The sequence below is a fragment of the Gobius niger genome, assembly GCF_951799975.1.
Source record: "Gobius niger genome assembly, chromosome: 11".
Classification (NCBI taxonomy): domain Eukaryota; kingdom Metazoa; phylum Chordata; class Actinopteri; order Gobiiformes; family Gobiidae; genus Gobius; species Gobius niger.
In genome coordinates this window covers 27,856,333-27,883,806 of record NC_136862.1, presented here as the reverse complement: position 1 = coordinate 27,883,806, position 27,474 = coordinate 27,856,333, and the positions used below count along the sequence as shown (strand labels likewise).

Sequence of the window (27,474 nt, the reverse complement as noted above, 5' to 3'; positions counted from 1 at the left end):
TTATGCCAAATCAATCTCAAAATTAAAGCCGATATTTGGGGATTTTACAATATCGGCCGATCTAACGGCGATAAAAGCCGATAATCTTTGAGACTGAATGTGATAGAGACTTCTTGTTTCCTGCAATGGACAGGGTTAAGTAAGGGCTGTACAACGAGTCTTCCCACAACTTCCTAAGCCTCAGGGGAACGGAGAAACATTAAGATGAAAATTGGGCTAGCTTCAAGTTTGGCTTAAAGCCAAAGCACAACTGCAGGTGTCGTAGCAAGTTGCGATTTTTTAACTTATTAATTGTCGGTGAGAGTAAATCCTACGCTGACAGAAAAGGCAAAGGGAGAGAGGGATATTGAACATCCAATTACACAATGGGAATAATTTTTTTTCACTCAAACTTGGCTTTAAATACTGTTTAAGTGGCGCTAGCCCCCAGTTAGCTTTGCCTGTTAGCCTTTTAGCTTCTTCTTCGTGATTCTATTAGCGTGTATTGGTGGCTCCGGTCGCAATTGTGGTTGCAAAGACCCTCCAATCATCCCATTAACACTTGTATTACCCCCACAGGGAACTATGAAAATAATTTATTAAGGTAAACAAGTTACTTAGTATTGTTTTAAGTTAGTTTCACTAAACCTCAGTCAATATGGACATGCTGCATGTCATTTTGAAGCACAGAACTTGGATTTGCAGTTTTTTTGCAAAATGCAGCGCCTAGCAATGCTAATGCTAATGCTAACGGCAGTATGCTAATGCTGCAACTAACAGAAACTATGATTGAATCACCTAAAGTAATCAAATGAAATCGGCCACTGCTGGAGTGGCCAAGTATTTATGTTTTTACTGGATTATAGACCAGACATTTGAATGCAATATCGGCATCGGCCATATCCATATCAACCTCTACTGAATTTTTTATATTTTTTCATACTAGTACAAATTGCACAAATTATGTAGGTTTCAGACAATTACACATCATTTTTCCGTTGCTGAAGGGCTAAGGTCAGCACATCATTGGAGCTGTAGGCTAATCAAAGATGCTAATCACTTGTTAGAATTCTAGGCTATCACCATTTTCATGCTGTGAGTTGTCATTGTCCTTATTGCCGTAAACGCAGTGGCTGCAGTGACCCCATCTGACGATCAAGAGTGAGAAATTCACGACAGCTGAGCAGCTAATATCTTTTTCCTTCGAAGTTTGACATGAGCTTACGTTAGCAACAAGGTGCAGTATGGCGGCGAGTGTCATGTGACTGATAACAAATCCTTTCTTTCATACCCAGCCTTTAAAGAAGCTATGTTTTGTGGGGAAGGGTCGACATTCATGTCAAGATAATCCAGCGGGTCCGATTAATTGGGCTGAAATTTTCTGTATGTGACTTGACAATAAGGCAGCTGCTTTATAACCTATAAATCACCAATGCATTGCCATTTCCTTTTTACTAACACTTATCTTCTCCTGAAACATCACACTGTCCTCGAGGCAAACCTCAGATTTGGTCTTGCATTTATTCAAAGCCCCAAAGAAACAACGCACTGTATTTGGGCAGGGTCAGGAGTTCACAATGCAGTTTGTCAAAGTGACACCACTGCTTTATCCCAAACACTATTAGTTCACACAAACACAAGGAAACACTGTCTTTTTTCGCCATTTAAAAATCACAAGTCCAACTAACACGATTTGAACGCAGAGCTGGAAAGTACCTCATGATGAACAAAATAGAATGATGAACAAACATCTGTGAGATCAATAAAGTACCATCTTATCTTATGAACAAAATAGTCCGGGCTTTGGGGCTGCAAGATTATTGGTTGAAGACTATATGTAATGTATCCAACCAACATGAAAAAAGCTTTTGACGGGAGCATCTGAAACATTGATATTGATCTGAAATGTTGTGACTGAAACCTACAGGGTATGCATCATAGAAAACAATACAGTCCCACTCAAAGGTTTAAGACCAGTTGAAATATGGCAAAAAATCACAAATCACGTGCTTGGATCTTAACAAGGTTCCAGGTTTTCAGGGTGTTGTCATTAGGAAATGGTAACATTACATAATGTTTTGTTAATCGGATTATATTATGGGTTTTTTTTTTTAGTTATTAGTTGGATCACTACTTTTTACTTCTACTTGAGCAAAATTATTTCAAAGTAGCGTCACTAATTAATTGTGGCCACTCTACCACCTCTGGTTGCAGCCATACAATGTGGTGGCAGTTTTTACTTCCGGAACGGGCGGGACAGCTGCTGTGCCATAACCTGCATGCCCTCGATAACAGTAAAAGTCAGGAAGGTAAAATGTTTGTTCAATGAGTAGCCTAAATATTGTTTAAATATTAGTTTTACAAAATGAGTATCCATTTTTTGGATCAACCCTAACACAGTGACTATTGTGAGATAGAATCAGAAAACTTTATTAATCCCATGAAGGGCAATTCTTTGCAGTGACCCTGCCAAACATACACACAGAACAAACATTTACAGTATGTGCCACAACAGTTCACAGGTTCACAAAGCGAGAACCAATAAAAAACACAAACTCTTAGTTTGAATTTAAGAAGCTTATAGCAGAAGAGATGAATGAGTTTGAACACCGATTCATTTGGATCATAGGCAGGTAAAAAGGCATTAATCTAAAACATGACGACAGGATGTGCCTCTGATCTAAGTCTATGATCTGACCAGCCTTTTTAGTGTCCCGACCCCTCCAGAGCGAGGTCAGGGCTCTCTGTCGGACACAATGATTTTGGAACACACATGAACAATTCTGTTCAAGTTGTTTTTATCGCTCACAGATTGAAAACTGAACCAACAGATGAAAGAAAACGTGAGAAGACTTTCTATGTGGGGGCTGTGGCAGACTCTAAGAATCCCCTCACTGACGCCTCACTGAAGGAGTGAAGTTTAGGCAGCAGATGAACTCTCTGCTGTCCTTTTTAGCGCTAACGTCCAGAGCTAACGTCTGTGTTTACATCAAATTTCAGTTTTTCAAACACAGTTCCCAAATACCAGTGATGCCAGTAACTAATTACTTAGTAACGGTTTACTGTAATCGGATTACTTTTTTAGTAACTAGTAATCTAACGCGTTACTATTTCCAAACAAGTAATCAGATTTAAGATACTTTTCCAAATCACTGTGAGTTACTATTTTGTTATTTTCTTTTGGAAAAAATACATTTCTTTTTGCATCTCGGCGAGTGACGTAACATAACGCGACAAATCACGTTTTCAGCCTAAGAACATGAACATTGATTGGGAAGAGAGATGGAAACACGTCACTTTACTGAGTCTGTGTCAGGTTTGTTGATGTTACTGTTGAAATGCACTTCCAGTAAATTGAGTTTTGGCAAAAGGGTTTGACATTAGTGTGTTGTGACGGTGGAGATGTTGTCGCAGCTGAATGTAACTAATAAAGAAACGTATAATCTAACTTAAGTAATCTAACTTAGTTACTTTTAAAATCAAGTAATCAGTAAAGTAACTAAGTTACTTCTCAATGGAGTAATAAGTAATAAGTAATAAATTACTTTTTCAAGTAATCTGTGGCAACACTGCCAAATACTAAACAACTCTCCACAATTTGCACCTCTTCACCATGTATGTTGTTGGCTTAATGCTCACAATTACTTTGCCTAAAGTCAACACTAATAATTTATTTTGTTGTGAGACATTTAGGACAAATTATTGTCGCACCAGGTCACAAAAGAGGAAAGGGCTGGGCCATCCTTGAAGAAGCTACAAGACAACAGTGTCATGTGAGAATCTGACAAATGCGTTTGTTATTTGGACTTCTGCAGCTGTATATAATATGAAAAGGAGAGCGGCCAGCACACACCCCTGCGGAGGTATTGGACACAAGGGCATCTGACACTTTTCTATTCACCAGGACACGCTGAACTCTGTCCATTAAAAATTCAAACATCAGTGTCAAAAGCTGATCTGAGAATTATAATGTACAGAAAGTTTCTGGATTAACACATGTGGTTGCAGTTTGTAGATGGGGCAGTTCCTCGGTGCCAGTCTCACAGTTGGTTCCTTCAACTTGATAATAATGTCGTTAGTGGAAACTGAAAGTGCATCAAGTGCGTTGAGAAGCACAGACTTCCTGTTGGAGCTGAGGCCACAGTTTCCTCTGAGGCTTGAGCAATTTTCAGCTGCCTCGAACTCTCTGCGCCGATTACTGCGGTTAAAACATTCAGCTTCAGTGCATAAAACGACCCAGTTCTCAGTAAATCAGCGCTGAAATTTGCATTCTTCATTCAAGAGTTGATCAGTGAGCCTGGTTAGTGATTAAACATTCGAAAGGCACAATTAGTCACAATTGAATGGGAATTTTAGTCACAAAAGCCATTTCACTAAGACTCAGAACAATTTTGTTGTTGACAGCAAACACTAAACTCAAAGCCATGTTTACCTAAAAAGTTCACAATAGACGATAAAAGAACAAATCAGACGATTTGCTCGTTTTGACCCGAGTTCCCCAGTCGTTTCCCCAGAGGACCACATGAACGCACCATTAGTACCTGGCCACCGCCTCAATTTTAAACTACAGCCTGTTAAGAATGTTGTGATGTCACGTGAACGAAATATATTGCAAAAGCTGGAACAGGTAGAATCCACTACATTGGTCACTATTTTAGATGGACAGCCACATTTGTTGGGTCTAATGAAAGCCTTAAAGGGGGGTATTATGCAAAATCGACTTTTTCAAGCTTTACATCATGTTATTATGTCGTTCCCTCATTAAAAACATGCCTGAAGTGTTGCCTTGGCACATTCACGTATTTTTGAGTAATCTGTAAAAACTCTGATGGCGGCCATTTTAGGGATAGGTTTGCCTGAGTCCTCCTAGGAACGCCCCCACCTCCTGGAGACGCCTCCGAGCTTTCGTCACCAGCCGAGTAACCAACCACTGCTCCTCAGCAGAACCCCCTCCCCACTGATGCCACAGACAGAGTGTGGAGGGGGCGTGTCAGAAAGGGTCAGAGGTTCTTAAAGAGACAGAGGCCTATTTCAAGACATTCACTACAGCCATTTTGAGAGAGCAATTTTATACAAGGCAGTTATTCTAATTTACTGCATTGACAGACCAACAGAAGGTTTGGTCATCATTGTAGTGTGATATAGACTGGTGCCATGTGACTGGAAAAAGCATAATACAATATAATTATAATTTGAAGACAAAATGTCATCAAAAACAGACCTCACACCCCACTCTGGGAACCACTCATTCACGCAGACACTGGAGGGAAGGAGGGTGAAGTGTCTTGCCCAAGGACACAACGACAGTGTGCACCTGCGGGATTCAAACCGCCGATCCTCCGATCACAAGACCCGCTCTACTCTCGGCACCACCGTCGCACGAGATGTTACGAGCGCCTCATCACTCTTCAAGTCAATATTACTCACAAACGTGAAAAGTCAAAGCCACAATGATCATAATGTATGTTCAATATGAATTACTTTCAACTGACAACCACGAAGCCGGTGTGACTAACTCAACCGCTTATTAACGCAATTGAGATGTTGAACTTTGCACGAGCTATGGTTTCACGTCGACAGGCCCAGTGATCACAGACGTCGAGCGTAAACCAGGTCCAAACATCGGCATTTTGACCGTTAAAGGTTCATTTTCATCAAAGATAGAACGCAACGATGTCACATGAGCCCCATCAATTCACATTAGCAAAACTGAACGCTTTGATCTATTTTGGTAAACTATTTTGCAGCTGACTGTGGTGCCTCCGTAAGGACTCTCCTGAGGCGGTCGACTGTAACCTACATAATTCTAATGCAATAATTCTAAGATATTTCACGGTTTTCCATAAAGGCACAAAGGAGCGCTATTCAAAAACAGCTGCTGTGAAGAAGAAAACAACTATCCTGAAGCGCTTCGTCACATGGATCGACCCAGAAGTGTGATGGCGGCGGTGCGTTAGCAAAAACACGTTTAAACTGAAGAAAAGTAAGAGGGCTTGTATTACAACCACGGCCTGGCTTTTAATCGGCTATTGCACTTCAATTCTCTCAAAACTCATAAGTCTGAATGTGATTTTTGAAACGTAAATTGCAAATCTATAATCAATCACAACTGAAGTAGATTTCATTCCCCCCTAAGAATGATTTGAATGATTTGTGCTGAATGTTGCAAACCCTGAACACACTGAGTGCAGATGAACGGGTCTCACCGATGGACTGTCGGAGCTCCACACACTGACTGATGTGAGGAAACTGCAGCATCTGCTTCCACTTCTTACTCTTTCCTTTTCTGTTGCCTCCTCCACCTGAAAAACAAAAGTTTACAATAGTTTGAAGCTGGAGAAAAGTCAACGCAGAAACATATTAACAGCCAGAGGGAAACTTGAAGCAAAGAAGAAACAGTATTCCCCATTCGTAAGGTCCAGAGAAGTGCCCCGTTTTCTCAACTGTTCCATCTGGGATTTAGTTCTGGATTTCTCTCAAGTATTGTCAGTTGGCTGTGAATGGTGTATGAAAATGTTTAATTTTTTTATCACATGAAACAAAAGTGGCGCCGCTTGAGGACATGTTGATGGAGTAAACTTATAGTGAGTGTTTTTGGAGGCTCCGAGTGCCAATTCTGATTTCTGATTGGATGAGACACAGACAGATATTTATGAAATTTTCAACGTACAAAACACTGCAGACCCTAACTTTCAAAACATTTGCTCTATTTAAGTCTGTGTTTACTAGAAAACAATTAATCGATGACTACAATAGTTGACAACAGTTGAGAGGCATCTATCAGAGGTCCCTCCGGCAGGCGCTGTGGCCTTTGTTCTTTCATACCCGTCAATCTTGAGTGAGAACCACATCCTTGTCAACAAGACCAACTTATTTCTACTGCATACACAAAGGAGTCGCTCCGGAACTGTTGCCTTTTTCTTTTGGGACTTGGGATTTGTTTACATCAGTAACGAGATCCCAGTGCAGTAAATGGTCATTTTCATTAAGATTTGAATGAAAAGTCCTGTGTTTTTTTTCCCGTCATTTCTTCTTCTACTGCTGAAGCACTCCAATCAGTATTTTCTAGATTTCATTTGTGTAGAAGGAACACAAAATTCCACTTTTTATTAAAGACTAGAATTCATTAATATTGCTACTACTACTACTACTACTACTACTACTACTTTCCTAGCCCAGAGTCTCCCAGAGAGAGAATACCCAGAGAGAGCACTTTGTAGTGGCCTCGGGATATGCCTGCAGTGCTTCAAGACCCTCATCCAATCGTCTTTTGTCCTTTTAGCAACGCATTTTGGCCTTTTGCGTCACCCACTGCTTCCACTACTACCACAACAACTACCGCTAAAAACAAGGGATACCGAGCGGGAGAAAGTCCACAGAATGGAAAAGACAACAAAAATAAATGGGTTCCAATAATGAGTTAACTTTATAAATTGGTTGTAATTGTGTGTGTTCCTCTCATCCATGTCCAGTTAGGGGCTCCAGGCTAATTGGAAAATCCTGACCAGCCCAGTCTCTCACTCCTTACTGTGTTTTTCACTTTATTTCAATCTAAATTTACAATGACAACAACTCTTATGAAGCCAAAAATATTGTTTGTTTGGACATGTGTTCGAGCCGCCGGCCACATGCTGCTGTCTCCTCGGTTCATCATCCTAAGTGTCAAATCCAGTCAGTCTCTTCCTTCACACATAAAAGTTTTTCTTCTTTCTGTCCTTTTCATGAAAGCGCCCGGAGACAGAGAAGAGCTGGTTTTTTTTCTGACTGCGTTAAAGTCATGTGGCGCACGACCAGCGCTCAATTAGTTCAAAGACGGATCAGAGAACTGGTGTGCGCAGAAAAGGATCTTTAAAAGGACAAAAGGGAAAGACAAAAATCTTCTCAGTAAGTAATAAAGATTCCATCCAAATCTGATTTTGTCCCATATTTGACCAGGATCGGATCTTTTCAATAAAAAAACACAGATCTGACTTTTTTTTCCAATGCGACCCAGTCAGAGCAATATCCAACACACAATAGGGAGCCAGATGAAGCTGTCCTTCAGTCAGTCAGACCTGTCACTGATCGAGACTCCGCAGGCAGGACTGAAGAGGTTAATCCAGTCTATAACGGCACATTTTTGTTGTGTTTTTACCCTGTTTTTGTCTCCTTTTTGACGCTTTTTTCAAGAAGCTTTCAGGTTTTGGGTGATGCCAAACTGGAGAAAATGCACTCAGTTCAGGTGGAGGTTAAGGGGTTAAAGTGACAGTCTGGAAGTGTAAATGTTTTAAAAATGTTATAAAATGTGCAAAATTTACCACCTGGGCTTGCATTTTGATGAAAAGTAAGGGTAAATTTTTTTTCAGGATCTCGGCAACTAATCAGAGCCTAGTAACCTCTCGCGTTGACAAATGAGACAAGCTTTTCCTGTGAACCAGCCTGTCAGGTCCAATCAGAAGTGAGGGGGAGGAGCTTGATCGTGTTTGATGGTCTACTTTCAAATTGCCCTCATTCTCTCTCCTCACTTTGCAAACTTACAGACAATCCCTTTAAGCCAGGGGTGTCCAAACTTTTTTCATGGGGGGCCGCATACTGAAGCGTACACAGGGTGAAGGGCCATAGATCGGTGGTTAGTGCCGCAAAACCTTTGACTAGCAGAGGTTTAAATTGCGCCCCACACCTTTATTTATGCTCCAAACCTTCATGCCAGCTCTGTCTCACAGTAAAAGGTTAGTTGTTTGGTTAGAATTGTGTGGAATTATTACATTTCAAATAAAAAGGACTATCTCTGATGATGTGTCCCGATTCAGCAAGAAGGCCGAGGGCCACCAAAAATTGGCCTGAGGGCCGCATTTCGCCCCCGGGCCGCACTTTGGACACCCCTGCTTTAAGTAGATTGTTAAGCAGTGATAGTCTGTAAGGATTAGGGATGGGCCGATAATGAAAGTTGGGGTCACGATTATTTTGGCGATTAACTAGATGATCAAAATATTTGCTGGTTTAAAAAAAAATCACTGAAACTGCAGAAAGGATGGGGATTGGATTTATAAAATATTCCTCTTCATTGTCTGCTGTAAATGTCATATTGAGTGAGACATAAAGCAAGTATTTAAAGGCACACTGTGTAACATTTTGGACTATACTGTCATCAATACAAAACGTGCAGCTAATGAGCAGCTCGACGCAGAAAATGCTATTTCTTTCTGCCGTGGGTCATCAAAGAATGATTTTGGATGAGGAACTAACCTACTGAAATCTTAAATACTGCTGACTTAAAGGGGCTGGATGCAAGTTGGCCATTTTATACTCACTACTGCCACCTCAGGCCATATGTGTAACTGCAGCTTCTATATTAAGCTCGTGCATGGCGGCAATTCGGGCCGAAGTGACACCTTTTTGAGTGACAGTGCAGGATTTTAGAGGCAGTTGTGGTGAACAGGTCTGGAACAGGTCTAAATTTTAACATTTTTACACTCCCTATAGTCCCTTTAAGTCACATCTCCATGGAGTTTATTATCTTCTAGCACGACAATCACGACAATCACGACTATCACGACAATCACAATAATCACGATAATCACGATAATCACGATAATTACAATAATCATGTGGCGATCGATTCATTGCCGCATTTTTTTATGGTGATTAACGATATTATTGTTTATCGTCCCATCAGTAAAGTGGATTGTTGAACAGTTAGTTACAGTCTGCTTTCAAACGCCAATAACAATAATAATGTCATCGACCCAAAACACGCACAATAGGCTAGTCTTCCAGTCTGAAGAGGAACCCAGCCTTACAATAAATAACAAATTTACTACAGCAGAAGAAAAAAGTAGTATCTCAAATAATTACTCAAGTAAAATAACAAAGTAGCTCTTCGAGGGTATTATTTTGGGCCCCATACAGTGGGGGAAAAAAGTATTTGGTCAGTTTCACATAGACATTCTATTGGATTTTGGCCACATACTTTTTTTCCCCACTGTATATAAGCTAACTGTTGCTTCAAGGCTGTCCCATTTATGAATATGCATTATTCCTTGAACTAATATGTCAATGTTTTGACTGTATATTCATAATAAACTGACCTGAAGGGTAATAGTTAAATTTATGTTTTAGCAGTGAATTCACCCATGCAGTAAAAATAGTCCAGTCATGTCACTGTCCTCCAGGAAATTTAGATCTAAGGCAATCATTTGAATGACTTCCAAAGCCTGTAACCCATGCAATAAGCACACCTCTGCCTTATATAGATTCCGTATTTTTCCTAAAACTGCACTGCCCTAAAAAGGTTCATCACAAAAATTGCTACAACATTGTTTTTGCTTGGTATTAATCATATAAGACGGCTTAAGCCAACAACAAGAATCCTCGACCCATCCAGCGTAATGCAAACATCACTGTTCTCTCCCTGAACCCGTTAATAACTGCTTCTCCCGCAATCTGGACCTCATTTCCCATGATTCCCGGCGGTCGGTGTCCCTGTAAAGCATAAATCACGTTGTGTTTGTTGTTTGCCGCCTTATCTCCGGTTCGTCGGAGGGGTATGATGAGATGGAGGACGATATGGTCTATATGCGTTCCGGATGCAAAACAAAACAGGTTTGCATGGTTTCCCCATTCATTTTGTGACATGGGGGAATTTGAATGGCAAATCCGCAATCTTCCTTCAGACTCACAAGCATTAGGTCTTGGAGGCTTTCACAACAGCACTCACGAGGAGAAAGGGAAATGACAAGACACTGACATTTATACCAATAGTAAGAACCTGAAGTAAGGAGAAGTCATCACATTCTTCAGCCTGGGACATTTAGAAATCTTTTGCAATAAAAAGTAATACAAAGTGCACAGACCACACACATAAAACATTTTCTTCACAAATTATGCGGGGAGAGCAGACGTATATGTATTTTTTAATTTTTGTATTCATGCAGACCTTATATTTGAAGAGTTTAGTGGTGCTAGGCTAGTGCTAGGCTAGTGCATGTCTATGGTAACTAGTAGCCTGCATTAAAAACAGTCTGACCCAAGCACAGTGCACCTGAGGCAAATCACTGATAACACCAGACGACAGAGATAAATGTCTGTGTCGACTGAATCATTTTCAAAATATAACCATTTTGCATTAACCTCTTAACTCCCGCCTGAACCGAGAGGATCTTTTTCCTCACGTCATCAGATTTTTTTCCCATCATTTTTTTGTTGGGTGTTCAACTCATTTTTGTAACTTTTTTGTCATTTTTTGGGTCATTTTTTATCACATTTTTGTAATTTTTTTGTCACATTTTGTCACATTTTTTCGTCAATTTTTTTAAATCATTTTTTAGTCTTTTTTTTGTCACTTTTTTGTAATTTTTTTGTAGATTTTTTTGTCAAATTTGTATCAAATCTTTGTCATTTTTTTGTCACGTTTTGTCACATTTTTGTCATTTTTTCGTCCATTTTTTTTGTCAATTTCTTGTGACATCTTTGCCACTTTTTCATACATTTTTCGTCACTTTTTTGTCAATGTTTTCTCACTTTTTTGTCACATTTCCATCATTGTTTTCGTCTCAGTTTTGTTGCTATTGTCACAGCTTTTTCCAGAAGCTTTTGGACTGGGGTAAAGCCAAACTAGAGAAAATGTGCTCATCAGCTTCCTGGTTGTAAGCTAAGCAGTGGCGGAGTGATCTGCTAGGTTACCGGATCTACAGGAGTTTGATTATCTTTGGAGGATGACCCCATGATTGTGAAGAGGTTTTTAATGCAGGCTACTAGTTACCTTAGACATGCACTAGCCTAGCACTAGCCTAGCACCACTAAACTCTTACAAGTACAAGGACTGCATGAATAAAAAAAAATATATATATCTCCAGAAATCAACAAGACTCTGGATAACTAGGAAATGAGGCCCTATGCTGAAATATTCCTTTAATGTAAACGGGACGTTGCAGCACGACATGGAAGTGGAAGTGCCCATCGTGACCGCTCACACATGTTTGGTCAGACTGGCACAAAAGTACGTCAGCCTCCAGGAAAACTCCCAGCGCTCCAGATGGCCAGTCCCAGGGTGGCTGTGAGTGGACAGATTTAATCGTGGCGGTGAGTTTCCCGATTGGCTGTTTGTCGCCACATTAGCATCGCTCTAATCGCAGGCAACAATCATAGATATCAAACATGTCTGACAGTCATGATTTGATTTGTTTTGGAGGCTGTGACTCGACAAAGCGTCCAAACACAACCGCAGTGGCACCACAATGAATGATTGCGTATGAGAAAGTTTTAACCTCTTACCACCCACCTGAACCAAATGCAGTCTGTCCTCTTTGGCCATTATATAGGTCTGTGTAACACCTCATTTGAAAGCTAAGACCCACAAAACTGATCTTTTTCCTCGCATTGTTGCTGCGTTGTGTCACCTTTTTTATGTTTTGGTAATTTTTTTGTTGAATTTCTATCACATTTTTGTTGAATTTTTGTCATTTTTTTGTTGAATTTTTATTGAATTTTTGTCACATTTTTGTCATTTTTTTAGTTGAGTTTTTGTCACATTTTTGTCACATTTTTGTCACATTTTTATTGAGTTTTTGTCATATTTTTTTTGAGTTTTTGTCACATTTTTGTTGAATTTTTGTCATTTTTTTATTGAGTTTTTGTCACATTTTTGTCACATTTTTGTCATATTTTTGTTGAGTTTTTGTCACATTTTTGTTGAATTTTTGTCACATTTTTGTCACATTTTTGTTGAATTTTTGTCACATTTTTGTTGAATTTTTGTCACATTTTTGTTGAATTTTTGTCACATTTTTATTGAGTTTTTGTCATATTTTTGTTGAATTTTTGTCATTTTTTTGGTTGAGTTTTTGTCACATTTTTGTTGCGTTTACATCCTTGTTTTCTTCTCATTTTTTTGTGGCTGTTTTGGTGCTTTTTTCCCAAGAAGCTTTTTTGATTAGGGTAAAGCCAAACTGGAGATAATGGGATCCGTTCAGGTGGGAGTTAAGAGGTTAACGTGCTACTAAAGTGTCATCGTGCCCACAAATTGGGCTCATTATCTTGATCTCCTTTAGTGCGTCGACAGCTTGAATGAACAATCCCAGTTTTCAATTTGTTTTTTATTCGCGTTCTACTCAACAATACCGTGGGAAACTGCGAATGGGGCGAAAATGCCTCGTAAAGGGAACTAAAAAGTGTCTAAAAGCTCAAAAACCTTTTGCATGACATGTCTCCTTTAGTGGAGCGGTGTAGGGCTAAGCACTTCTAATGAGGGCGAAAACAATAGATGCTTTAACCTCTTAACCCCCACCTGAACCGAGCACATTTTCTCCAGTTCAGCTTTACCCAAATCCTGTAGGCCAGTGTAACACCTCATTTGAAAGCTAAGACCTACAAAACTAAATTGATCTTTTTCCTCACATTATCAGATTTTTTTTTCATCACTTTTTTTATTGGGCAGTCATCTCATTTTTGTCAAATTTTCGTGATTTTTTTTTGGCACTTTTTCGTCACTTTTTTAGATTTTTTTGGGTCCTTTTTTGGTCACTTTTTTGCCAAATTCTTATCACTTTTTTGTCCATTTTTTCTACATTTTTCGGCAAATTTTTCTCACTTTTTTTGGTCAATTTTTTGTCCATTTTTTGTCACTTTTTTGTCAGTTTTTTTCTCACTTTTTTCACATTTTTATCCTTGTTTTCGTCTCAGTTTTGTTGCTATTTTCACACCTTTTTTCAAGAAGCTTTTAGATTGGGGTAAAGCTGGAGAAAAAGTGCTCGGTTCAGATGGGAGTTAAGGGGTTAACCTCTTAATCCCCACCTGAACCAAGCACATTTTCGGTTTGGCTTTACCCAAATCTAAAAGCTTCTTGAAAAAAAAGCATCTAAACAGCAATAAAAACAAGGACGAAAATGGCGCACAAATGTGACAAAAGAGCGACAAAAACGTGACGGAAAAGCAACACTGACAAAATAGAAAAGTGATAAAAACACATTGTGAAAGCGACCAGAAAAACCCACAAACAACAAAGCAGAAACAAAAAAGTGACAAAAACACAATGAGAAAGAATTTTAAAAAAGGTACGAAAACACAACAAAAAGGCAACATAAAAAGAGACGAAAACATGACAAAAACCACACCAACAATGCGACAGCTTTCTTTCAAATGAGACATTACATTGTTGCTCTCCAGTTAAGCCGAACCGGAGAAAATGCGCTCGGTTAAGGTGGGGGTAAGAGGTTAAAAGGCCACCTCCTCACATCTGCAGGTGCATTATCGAGCCTTTCGAGCTCTCGAGAAGGAGACCGACTGGATTACTCACTGTTTTCCACGAGAGAACAACACTAGAAGTTAGAACATGGTTTAAAAAAGCGAAAAATAAACGCTCAGTTTACTTTAAAGTGTGGGTATTTTAACGTCCTTGTTTAATGTTAGATAAGATTGAGGATTGTTGGTGCAGTGCCTTTTGTATCAGCAGTGTCCACATCCTCTTTCACAAACCAACGCCGTGCTGCAACATCAGCGAGGGAAACCCACACTGTTAACAAGCTCGAGAGTATAGAGCGGCGCTTCCGGAGCTAACAGAAACGGCCCTACGAGAGACTAGCAAGGAGCTAAGTCACTACAAAGAAAAACAGGCCACTCTCCTGCCTCTTTCCCGTCAGCTTGCTTCAGAAGTGATCATTTACGTACAATAGAGGGCATGCGGATAACATCTCTCAGCTTGGCAAACGGCAGCCGAATGAGTGTCAATTTGGGTTACGTTTCGGAATGAGCGTCGAAAAACAAATACACTTCGCCTGGCTCAACGGCGACTCTCATTTGGCTTTACTTTGAATTTCTTTGAGTTCATGGCGTCGTAGAGGGAACACGAACATTCTGAAAGGCCCTTTATCCATCACCGGGCCCCTTCCCGAGCCCCGCCGACTTCGAGTGTGTTCATCGCGGGCGCTGTCGATTTGCTACCATGCCGTTTAGCGGAAAGTGAAAGCTTGTCTTCGCTGTTGTGTCATGCGCCGGTTCCATTTCTGCCTGCAGAGGGCACTCCAGGCCACTTCAAAATCCTGACGCGGCCAGTCTATCACTTCATTCATTCCGGTACAGACCGTATTTCACATTTTTACGTAAAATAATATCAGTGCTGAGGCGCCCAAAAGAACGTTCGTACGCCTCAATAATTCATGCCCACTTTAAAGTCCTCTCAACAGACAATCGCGCCTGTGGGACAATTTATTCGATACAGTGAACAACAAAAAATCACTTTATTCGTTTCTTTTGGGGGTCCCGGCATGATAAGTTTAAGAACCCCTGTCTGTCGCTCCTGTCTTGCCCCGACCAGAAGGAAGCTCGACGTTTGGTAAGTTAATGTAATAAGAGACAATGGCCTTTAGTTTAATATAATTTACAAGCCGAATTAGGCGTCAGTGGGTAAGTTGTCCAATGCCGTACATTAATTCCCATTTACGACCGTAAACCACAAGCAATAACGAATGCGTTATTAAATTATATGGGTTTCTAGTAAGGTTCGGGTTCTTGTTTCGGAGCGTGTGACAGTCATGACAGTTCACGATAAGAGAAGCCTCATGTCATGATAACAAAAACAAAGTATTTTTCGTGCCCTCGCGTCGAATTACGCAAAAAAGAAAGTGCAAATAAACCAGTTTGTGTCACAACTGCCCTGGCATCTCTCTGCCCCCCTCCGCCCTCCCCTCCCTGCCCCGCCGGGAGCCGCTGTCACACCACACGGATGTCCCTCTCACCTTCGCGGGCTTTGAGCAGCACGGTGTTCGCCACGATGTTCTCCAGCTCCATGGCGCTGACGTCCGGGCACACGGCAGCAGAAAGCCCGCTCCCTGTGTCTCCTCTGACGGCTCTCCAGCTCCAGTCCACCACCGGGGGATCCTCCAAAGGGGCAGTCCGTCCGTGCAGACTGCGAGCGGCAGGCGGAGGAGGAAACTTGGGTGTGAGCCTGTCTCTCGGCTGGTCCCTGGTGGTGCCCCCCCCCCCCGGCTGACAGAGCGCTTCCTCCCCGCCTCGCAGCGCCTCTTTCCCCCGCCCTGGGTCCGCCTGAACACGGCAGACCTCCCACTCTCTGACGCGGAAGGGATGTCCTCCGCCTTTGTCTGCACATAATTCGGTTATAACAGCCATGTGTGCTGTACATAGTAATGAAGTAAGAAAGTAGCCTAAAAGTAAATGTTGGTAGTTTAGCTTGTTTTACGCTACTTTAGAACTTGATTTTTAAGTTCAGTGATGAATAGGTCTGGAAAGTTCTGCGATTAAATACGAGGCCTAGAGAGGTTATTGCACGTGCAAATTAGGCTTAAATGACTTTATCAGCCTAACATATAGCCTAGTCTATAGTTTCTTTTCACTGCTGCTAACTTTGACATTTTACATTTTAAATATTGTAATTAGCCTATATTTATTGCTTCCTTGTGATTACTTCTTGCATGATAACTTTATTTTATTGTTTTTAGCCTACTTGTGTGTACAAGTAGGCTACTTGCACAAATGATTGCACATTTACTTGTACAAATGATTGCACATTTTCCAACTATGTGCACCCATGTTTTAAGAGCTGCTGCAACAGTGAGTTTCTCCACATTGAGATGAATTAAGTCATATCTTATCCTATCTTATCTCAAAAACAAACAGACCCAAGTTGCCCTCAGACAGGCATCTCAGGGGCCCATATACATTAGGTTCTTTACATACTTTGAGCCTCATCAGCACCCTTAGTTTTTCCTCGCTAAATGTTGGTTATCAAACAAATACACAACTTATTGTCATGTGTAACTTTTTGAGGCAAACCTGCAGTGCGTCCATGGCCCCCAAAGGGTCCGCAGGATCCACTTTGAGAACCAAGACTGAGGCTATATCAGAATTATGAAAATAAAGCTAAAACACAAAGCACACCAGCAGCAAATTGCACATTTTTTGCTCCTGAATCTTTTGTCAAACAAACCATAAAACATTGTTTAATTGTTTGTTTGATTGTTTAGTCCTGTTGAGACATGTATTATTCAGCAAGAGGTCTGTGACCACCAGACTGGATGAGGATGTTATTGCCCCTGTGGATCCCAGAGTTGTCTGTAACAAAGTCAATTTACTTAAAGGCTAGTTTAGTGTTTTTGAAGATCTACTTTACGTGAGTAGTATTCCGGTTGAGAACTTATAACTTTTAGTCCAAGAAGGATGAAAGATAAAAATGATACTTTCTACACTATTACATTCTATAAAGACTCCAACGTTTAAAAAAAAAAAAAAAAGTAAATTTGGCCATGTGTTTTGTTGATTTTAAAAGCCTTATAATGCACACTCAAAATCAGTAGGGGGCAGTGTGCCTGATGTTCAGTCACCGACACCGCAAGGAAGAAAGTTTGTCCCCATCATGTTTTTGACACACTTGTTCATGTTCATAACACACATGTAAACTGATTTTTACTTCTTACTTTAAAAAGGCATACTTAAGTACTAAGTACTAGTTCTATAGCAAATAGTTCAGTACTTTAACTTAAAGTCGACATATTATGCAAAATTTGTTCTGTACTTCCTGGATACATTTGCGTCATTATTAAAACCTAAAACTGTCCGCCACATTGTCAAAGCCCATAATACCCAACATTAAATCGAAATTGAAACTTAGTTTTTCAATAAGTTTATTTTACAGCTGCCAGTAGGAGGAGCCCCACTCAAGGTCTTCAACAGCTCTCACGCCTATATTTCCTTTTTTGTTTTGTTTATTGTTATTTCCTTGCTGCTATAGAGACATCATTTAAAAACATAGAATATCAATGCAAAATAAGTTTCAAAGTCTTTTTAAAAGTCCCATATGCATGTTCCCTTTAAGTAATATTTTTTATTCAAATTATGAAATCAAGTAGGCCACTATGAACCCGACTGGTGAACTTTTCCCCCCTGATAACAATGCCTGGATTGTGATGTCATTGCATTCCAATTATATTGTGATAGGGACATAACTGCATTAAAATCTGAAAACAACCCAAGCTTCTCTGTTTTTGAAGCATGTAGCATTGTCACCGTTGTGCTACCAATATGATCTGAGCCTCTCTTGTAGCTCTAAGTTTATCCTCTGTTACTGGAAAGTCGATGCCGTGTTTTAGTATAAGTGAGTTTTCAGCAGGGATCAATGGAGCCGCATTAAACGGCATTAAACGCAGTTAGTTTGGAGTCGGGCGCGGCCTCCTTGTATCGATCCTCGTTGGGATCAGCTTCCTGTGTCAGTGCCATTATAAATAAACAGCTCGCGGACATAAACAGGGCTAATTGACGTTAATGGAGGAGTGTGGGGAGATGCCAAGTGACCAGTGTGTTTGGTTTCCTGGTCGGTTTTGTTTAGTAAAATATGGGATAAGTGCTTGATGCTTTCTGGTCGGGTCGAGTCCACACTCAAGAATTTAATAATGTCATAAACTCAGATCGGCAGGAGTCACTACAACTCTATGGTAGTGAAGCAGATTTTGAAAGAAGAAGGAAAGAAAATGGAAAATTATTGTACTCACAAACCTGAAAAATTATTCCTATGGCTGAAAGTCCTTTCTCTCATGTTGACATGTTGTCATCACTTTTGTACAGCTTCATGATAAAATTATTTGATCGTAGTTCACAAGCGCTGACTGAGAAGATGCTGAACTTTATCACAGTTTTTGTTTAATATGGATTGTCCAAACAATAACAGAGATATTAGTCATAAACCAAGTAAAATAAAGAAGAACATCTGCATTTTGACACTTACCTTAGTTTTTCCATCATCAAATTTTCTGCTGCCCACTGCCTCAATTTTAGATTCTATAAACCATCTCGGTCATGTGACTTTTGGTTGGCAATCAGCTGTTTGGAATGGTGCATATTTAAAGCAGCACTAAGTCACTTGTTTACCTTAATAAATCCTTTTCTTAGTCCCTCTGGGGGTAATACAAGTGTTTATGGGATGATCGGGGGTTCTTTCATCTCCCCCTGGTGTTTCTAATACACACTATTGGAATCATGAAGAAGCTAACAGGCTAACGGGCAAAGCTAACTGCGGGCTAGCGCCACTTAAACAGTATTAACAGCCAAGTTTTTAAGTGAAAAAAATTATCTCCATTGTGTAATTGGATGTGCAACATCCCTCTCTCCCTTTGTCTTTTCTGTCAGCGTAGTATTTACTCTCACGGACAATAAATGAGTAAAAAACCCTAACATGCTACGACACCTGCAGTGGCGCTTATGGCCTCTAGGGGCATGAGCTACTTAGTACTGCTTTAAATATAAATTAAAATAGAACCTCAAATGAATGGACAAATCAATAATCATCAAATAATCAACTCTGTAGTGGTAGGCAGAGTTTCAAACAGCTGATTTTCCAACCAAAATGACACTGAGAATGGTCCTTTTAGATTCTAAATGTGCTATCACAATGTTCTGTTGTCCCGTTTAGGTCACAACCTTTGCAATCACACCATGACTGCGTTTAAATGTGTTGTGTCATTTGCAACCGACTAACATCCTGGCTTAGATTTTCATATTTATGCTTTTATTTTTAATATCATTTCATCATGGTCACTGCAAGCCATCTTGGTGCCCTAAGCAGATTTTTGTAATGGTACGTGTGGGACAGGGAAGTGTTGAGCTCGATGACTGCGGTACCAATTGAATATTATGTAAAGAAAATTTGGAAAAGAACAGCGTTGTGCTCATAGAATGCTGCACAGACTCATTATGACCAATAGGGGGCAGTAATCGAAATGCCTGGACACGAAACAAGAATAGAGGAAGACCAACCCCTCGCACGTGCTTCCGGTCTACTTCCTGTTATCGCACGTTTTTTTTTTTGTCGCCACAGCATCTCAGGTTAGTTTTGTTCGTTTGTGCGTCGAGAAAATGCCTAAAACCAAACAGTCGCAGAAGAGGAAGAAGTTCGACTACAGCAAGAACAGAAAGAAGCTCAAGAAGAAGACGCTGAAGAAATACAACCCGAGGATCGAAAAGTGAGTGTTAGCTTTAGCGTGTTAGCCACTCGTGCTCTTGTTTAGTCTAAAAATGTTAATATTAATCAACAACCAAACATATGCCAAGATTATAATTTGTGTTATTTGAAAAACCTAGAAGTAAATCTTTAGGTGTTTCAGGCTAAATATAAATAAACATAAACTTGTAATAATGCAAAAACTAACTAATGACTCAATGACTGCATATGTATAGTCTGCGCTCCGTGAATAATGGCTCAGGTTTGAGGTTAATGTCTGTATTAACCCCTTAACTCCCACCTGAACCGAGCACATTTTCTCCAGTTTGGCTTTACCTCAGTCCGAAAGCTTCTGGAAAATAGCAACAAAACTGAGACGAAAACAATGATGGAAATGTGACAAAAAAGTGAGAAAACATTGACAAAAAAGTGACGAAAAAGTGGCAAAAATGTCACAAGAAATTGACAAAAAATGGACGAAAAAATGACAATAATGTGACCAAAAAATTACATAAATGTGATAAAAATTTGACAAAAAATGTCCAAAATGTGATAAAAAATTGATGAAAAATGTGACAAAAAATGACAAAAAAGTTACAAAAATGAGTTGAATACCCAACAAAAAAATGATGGAAAAAAAATCTGATGACGTGAGGAAAAAGATCCTCTCGGTTCAGGCGGGAGTTAAGAGGTTAAACGCGCAGAATCAGCTTGAAACAACCCTTTTAAACTCTTAACCCCCACACGAACTGAGCACATTTTCTCCACTTCGGCGTTACCCAAATTTAAAAGCTTCTAGGGGGGAAAAAAGCGTCAAAAATAGTGACAAAAATGAGTATGGAAACACAACGAAGTGACAAAAAGCGACAGAAACATTATTAAAACGTAATGAAAAGGCAACAAAAACGGGCCATAAAACCAACAATAACAGATTGGAAAAAGCAAAAAGGTGATGAAAAAGGAACAAAAAAAAAAAAAAGGCAAAGACATGATGGAAAAGTACCAAGAACAATAATAATAACAAAAGCAAAACCCGACATAAACAAACAAACAAAAAAGTTACCAAAACGTGATGAAAAAAGAAAAAACAACAAAAACATTAAAAAGAAAACTATGAAAACATGACAAAAAAGACAGAAACACAACAAAAGCCTTCAAAATGTGACACAAAAAACGTTGATAACGCAACAAAAAAGTTGGGATCAATCTTCTCAGTTTTAGCTCTCAAATGAGGCATTACACTTGCCTATAGGCTGTGAACTTTTTTTTAGTTTAAAGCGGGGTTAACCCCTTAACTCCCACCTGAACCGAGCACATTTTCTCCAGCTTTACCCCAGTCCAAAAGCTTCTGGAAAAAAGGTGTAAAAATAGCAACAAAACTGAGACGAAAACAAGGATGAAAATGTGAAAAAAAGTGAGAAAAAATTTACGAAAAAGTGCCAAAAAATGTACAAAAAACGGACAAAAATTTGACAAAAAAGTAAGAAAAATGGAGAAAAAAATTTACGAAAAAGTGACAAAAAATGGACAAAAAAATGATAAGAATTTGACCCCCCAAAAAAAATCGAGAAATTTGACGAAAAAGTCACGAAAATTTGACAAAAATGAGATGAAAAGTGATGAAAAAAAATCGGATGATGTGAGGAAGAAGATCAATTTAGTTTTGTAGGTCTTTGCTTTCAAATGAGGTGTTACACTGGCCTACGGGATTTGGGTAAAGCTGAACTGGAGAAAATGCTCTCGGTTCAGGCGGGAGTTAAGAGGTTAAAAGGTTAAAGTTGCTTTTGATCCCTTTCTAAACGAGAACACTGATATTCTCTGATCCAGTGGTTCCCAAAGCCCGTCTACAAAACCAGTAAACAAAGAGGAATGTCGATAGGAAATGTACTTAACAGTTACTTTTTTATTACATCAGCTTGAACCCGGACGGCCGCTGCTTTTTATTTCTCTCTTATATTTTGTTTCTCTTTTTGTCAGTGAACAGATCCGAAATGCTTGGGACAAAAACAAGTCGATGGCGAGGAATCTCCAGGAGATGGGTCTGGCCTTTGACCCGAACAAGAGTCTGCCTATAAAGAAAACCAAGGTAAAAGGAGCACTACTATATGTCAAATAATGCACTAGTATAAACATGACTCATTCGGACTCGAGATGATGTTTTAGTGATCGTTGAATGGCACTAAAAGTGTGTCCTCTGTTCTAAGTGTGCAGTGTTGTGTAATTCCACTTTCATTCCAGAAGGTGGCACCAGAGTTCTGCACTTTTCTCTGTTATTTTTGTAAAGGCCTCTTGTTTATTTAATAGTTGTTCTTCTTAATAACTGATTGTACAAAATATTAAAGCCATCAGTTCATGAATAATCAACAACTGGATTGATGATTTGTTTCTCTTGACTCGCAGCTCATTGGGAAAGAATCTGGGTCTAAAGCTCCAGTCGGCATCGTCATAAAACCCTACGTCCTCAACAGTAAGTCTGCTTTGTTCCTTAAAATGTCCACAATTTTAACTTCCTGTTTGTCGTAATGAACACACGAGGCTCATACATGCAAACGCGTCACGTGAAAGTGGTCAGGGGTTCATTTCAGTCAGTTCCATTAATGTCCATTTTGTTGCTCTTGTAAACGCCTCTATTGTACCAACAACAGCAATTAGTTTGTCGCCTCGGTCCGACGAAATATTAAGACGTGGCCTTTTTTGTGGCAGATTTGTTTTTTTTTTGTATCTTAGTCTTGTTACGTTCAAAATGTGCACTGTGAACTAAATAATGCTCATTTAACAACACTTATAAATTCACTTTGAGATCTTCATACGATTGTGCATGTGTAAATGAAGCCTCACTGACAGGTTTTTCTGCTTTGTTATCTGAAGAATGCGCTATCTATTATCTGTGGTAGTGTCACAGCGCCACACACAGGCCTGGTAGATGAATCGCAACGGTTTTACAGACATGACTGGCTTCATGTGGACGCACTCATTTAGGCTCCATCTTTACAGGGAAAGTTTCTGAAGCTTTTTGTCTTCGTGTGGATATAGTCATAGATGCAGCATTTCTGTTGTTTTTTTTTGTCCATTGTAATATTTTTGTAGTCATTGGTTGCAATAATCACAATGAATGAATGAAATGTGTGGTTAATTGCACAGCCCTGATGCTCTGCTTCCCAGGCTTCCCCTGAAAATAAGATTCTGAAACCTCAGCGGAACCTTTCTAGATAAACAAAGACTAAATGAATAAATGAAAGTAATCGCTGCGCACCCTCTTCACACAAAGCGGTAGTTATTGAAATTACACTTGGTTTAATTGTCGAGGGCATTTTGGAAAGCAATTGAATTGTATAATTAAACAGTGAAATCCAGTCGGAACAAAGCAGCATTGTCAGACACTGAACGGCTCTAAAAGCTCGTCATTAGCAAACCAGCCCAAAACGTCGCTGCCTTGAATTTACAGATGTCTTCATTGTCATCAAATCGCATTTTAATTTAGACATTGGTTAATGGAATGGACACACGGATGGTTTTATGACTGAGGTGGGCGTGTTTTATCATCGACAGCCATTGTGGGCTCCGACACCGGCTCTCTGTGACTTTGTAATCCCACATTGTTCTATAAATTGTGTGTTTTGTGCAGAGTTGGAGGAGGAGGCCAATCTTCCGGAAAAGGGCTCTAAAAGCTTGTCTTCAGACCTGATCGAGTACGTCCAGTACATGATCCGCGAACACGGGGACAACTGCAAGGTAAAACGACGCGCCTTTACCCACACACAGGACTCTAGGGGGCGCTGGCGTCTTTAAGTCAAATGAAAAGGATTTGGTTTTACTTTCTAGTCCCATCGTCTGACTTAAATGGCTAATTTTCCGTGTATTGGTGGAATGTTCCGCAGTAAGTCGAACTTTTCTTGGACTGCACAAATAATTTAAACAAAGGATAGGTAGGATTATTGTTAGTTGACACAAAAATAAAATCAACTGAGAAGCACTTATTCTGATACTTAGTGATTTGTATTATAACACATGATGCATAAGGAGAAACTAAATGATTGGCAAAAACAGACAAGCCAAAAATAAAGTATAGGTTGAAGTACTTTATTTGAATTTACACAAATAAAATACTGTGATGCTGCATTTGGCAGAGGGCAGTCGAGGGGCAGAGGTCATGCAGCTGTAGCGGTTAGCTTTACGTTAGATCTCTGCGAAAAACAAGCTGTAGGCTGAAATGCTGAGCTGTTTTCAGACCGTGTCCAAACTCCTCTCGAGACCTGTGCACTCTGTCTTCCCTGACCTGCGATCCTGCTGGGTGCTCAAACTGTGCAGTAACGCTGCAGAAAAGTTGGTGGTTTCTCTGCTCCTGGATCTTTATTTGGCGATATAGGCTTTATCTGATAAGAATTCAGATCGTTTCTTTCCCCCTTGATGCGGTGGGGGCGTTTGTTTGAGGGGTTGGTGCTTTCTTTGCACACAAACTTTAAGAATGATGTTAGTGTCGCAACTTTTCATCTCAACTTTTGGAAAAAGCCCCGCGAAATCAGGCATTTTAGCCCCAAACCATCACAAAAAATGCCAAATCCCGGAAAGGCTGTGTTTACTAAATACTCTGTGGTGGTAAAAACATTTACTTTACAACAACAAAGGGGCAGGTACCCCCCCTTTAAATAAAGACTAGGTACCAAAGATCTTTTTAAAAGTGAAGATGCCACTCTTCATGTTGAGCTCACTGCCACTTGTTCCCACCACTGACTCCTGTTCTGCCTCCTCACATGAGTAAACCAGACTTTATATATTTTTTATTCTCAAACACATTTTTAAGCACTTTTCCCCAAACATTCACCAAATACATGTTCTGAGTAAGAGGATGAGAGAAGCGAGAGAATTAGTGCAGCACGTCCTTGTTTTTAGAAGTCAGATAAAATACAAAACGTATCGTCCTTCAAAAACAAACAGTGTGGAGGCTGATCAGAGGTTTCCATGGGGCCCTCTTTGTGTGCACACAGAATCATCCGACAGGAGAGGTGGTTTTAGGCTCCGTTTACACAGCAATAATCTGAAGGAAAACGCAGCAGCCTCGTCCTCTCTCGATCTGCTTTTATATGAAAATGAGGACTTGTCAACAAAACCACTGAAAGTGCAGTTCACGTCTTTGTCCAGGAAATGGCGCTGTTTTCCTAACACATGCTTTTATATGCGCCGCGAGTGCACAGAGGAAGACAACTTATCGATGTATGCTTCCTGGGATGAATATGGCTTTTTAAGCCAACTCTGAAGTTGGAATGACTTGAGCAATTTGCGACGACTTAAAAGTAAGTCATTGCAAATTATTTTCAGGCTGTTGTTTGACTAAATATGAATGTGAGAAGCTTCACAACACCATATAATGAGATTCTCGTTTGGTCCAGTTTACATGAGCAGAGCGGCTGAGAATGGCCTCACTCTGAGACATGGATCTACCTCCTCCGGAGTTTTCATTGAGGCCGTGTGCGTTGTTGTGTAAAAGTAACGTGTACATGTACATAGACAAGACTCACATAAACAAAACATACAAGATTATAAAAGACAGCTATACCAATGTTTCCACAAAGAGACTGGTACTGCGCAGCACAAGACCTGGGGTTCACCAGAGCCACCACCAAAGATAGCAACGTACCGCCACTTTGTCACCGCGTAAACTGCGCCTTACACTGGACACCGCAGGAAACTGATGGAAGTTGTTCACATTTCTCATCAGGCTAAAACGTCCGATACAGTGATGTCCTGGGGACATAGAATCCAACTAAATAATGACTGATGTATTGAAGCCGAAAGAATAAAAATGACCTACTGTTGCTTATACACGTTTACAAAAGGAAAGAAAGGAAGGGGGGGCGGAGATGTGCTCATGGCTACGGCCAACTGAAGAGAACAATTCAATTAATGGAATGTTTTTGCAGGCGATGGCGAGAGACGAGAAGAACTACTACCAGGACACCCCCAAACAGATCAGGAGAAAGATCAACGAGTACAAGCGCTGCCATCCGGATCACTTCAACACCTTCATGAGCTCGTTGTCCACAGCAGCACAGCCCATGGAGCAGTGACTGTAGCGCACATTAAAAAAAGACCAGAGACAACCAGGACGGGCAGACGCCATCAGGAACATTGAAACACGCTCACTGTGTTTGAACTTCTCCCTTTTGTCGCTCTTCTTGAATATATGGAATTATTGTATATTGTGTTGTAATTAAAGGAAGTGGTTGTGCAGAGGTGGTTCTTGTTTTGGATTTGAAAGACCTTTGGATTCCAACTGGCAGTAAAATCTACATTTCTTGACATATCATGAAGTATGCATCGATCTTTGCGTGGAGCTTCTTGTGAGGTGGGAGTTAAGTGACATATTTGACCTATTTATCATATGCTTAGTCATCCAAGTGTTATTGAGATTGTGAGAGAGAGAGAGAGGGAGCGGAGGGTGAATCAGCTGTTCTAAAGAGGAGCCTCCCTCCGCCACCCGCCTGTAACACTGTGAGCCGGTGACTCAGAGAAGAACAGACTTCAGTGTGGGAGCCGGCGCAGAGGTGTCACGACGTCAAAGCCTGAGGAGAGACTTCGCTTACGTTTTCACAGTTTGGATCATCATTGACACGACTTTCTCCAGTTTGTTCATCAATGTTGTAAGACGTGTTATTCCTGACAACCTTACGGAGCTCATTTCCTTTTCACAGAGGTGGCCGTCTGAGCTTATTTTTTCTTTTAGAATATAACATTGTAGTGTTGCAGATGAACAAAAACTACGATTACCTACCACTAGAATTATTAGGGTCTACGCTGCAAATAAAAGACATCTTTTTTTAAAGCCACACCGCGTAGAATTTTACCCAATAAATGAAGCTGAAATATAAGCATTTATTTTATGACGGATATTTTCATCATTGAAAATACCTCATAAATGTATAAACACACATGTGCTTTTGCTGTGAGGGGCTCAGCTCTCCTCAGGCATGACCAGGAGTGGGTACGTCTCCAGCTCGTCTCCATGGAGATGTGGACTCTTAAGTTAGGGCCTCATCTAAATCCATTCTCACCCACTGCAGTAATAGCGTTTTCTGTGTTGAGCTCATTAGGAGCACGTTTTGTATTGATGATGTATAGTCCAAAATGTTGCGTAGTGTGCCTTTAAGTAATTTAGACTTGTCAAGTAAATCTGCCATTTAAAGGAATAGGCCACCGTTTTTACATACTGAGATATGTTCTTACCTCACTTTAGCCGAGTTAATATATCCCCGTCTGGTCTTTGTCCGTGCGCTCTGTCACGCAAACGGAGCACATACGCAGCCTCTCCCACATGTCACATAGCTCCAAAAAAGCTCACGATAGAAGCTACCAAGCTCTTCCACGTGTTCCCTATTTAAATAAAGTTACGTGAAGTGTTTTCATGCGAAGTATATTTACACAGAAATGTAATGTAACGATTTTATAAGCAGATAAAAAGGGGGACTATATTGTGAGGCGTAATGATACGAGGAGCAAAACGTCTGCGCAGTAACTCCTAAAGACTTCCCCGCTCACTTCCGTCAATAACCTTTAGGAGTTACATTTCTGTGTAAATA

At 40.2% G+C, this 27,474-nt stretch overlaps 2 protein-coding genes across 2 annotated transcripts in view; one reads left to right on the top strand and one right to left on the bottom strand.

Moving 5' to 3' along the window:
- grk6 (G protein-coupled receptor kinase 6) overlaps window positions 1-15,962 on the bottom strand; it is a 47,503-nt gene extending 31,541 nt beyond the window's left edge. The window contains exons 1-2 of the mRNA XM_079565978.1: window positions 15,690-15,962; window positions 6,186-6,281 (exon numbers count right to left, since the gene is read on the bottom strand). Coding sequence (XP_079422104.1) covers window positions 6,186-6,281; window positions 15,690-15,741 — 148 coding nt within the window. The 5' untranslated portion in view covers window positions 15,742-15,962. The remainder of the gene's footprint in view (window positions 1-6,185; window positions 6,282-15,689) is intronic.
- A 3,762-nt stretch (window positions 15,963-19,724) lies between these two features.
- Window positions 19,725-26,137, top strand: nop16 (NOP16 nucleolar protein homolog (yeast)). The gene is made up of 5 exons (XM_079566071.1): window positions 19,725-19,922; window positions 21,878-21,986; window positions 22,301-22,367; window positions 23,526-23,632; window positions 25,819-26,137. Exons 1-5 carry the CDS (start codon window positions 19,816-19,818, stop codon window positions 25,963-25,965), a joined length of 537 nt encoding a protein of 178 aa, XP_079422197.1. The 5' UTR covers window positions 19,725-19,815; the 3' UTR covers window positions 25,966-26,137.
- The last annotated feature ends 1,337 nt before the right edge of the window (window positions 26,138-27,474 follow it).

What these genes read in the sequence shown, in the direction of transcription:
- nop16 (XM_079566071.1), top strand. Translation starts at nt 19,816, where the DNA reads ATGCCTAAAACCAAACAGTCGCAGAAGAGGAAGAAGTTCGACTACAGC. An exon ending in TGCCTATAAAGAAAACCAAG is followed by an intron (nt 21,987 to 22,300) that starts GTAAAAGGAGCA and finishes CTTGACTCGCAG; the next exon opens with CTCATTGGGAAAGAATCTGG. An exon ending in AACACGGGGACAACTGCAAG is followed by an intron (nt 23,633 to 25,818) that starts GTAAAACGACGC and finishes ATGTTTTTGCAG; the next exon opens with GCGATGGCGAGAGACGAGAA.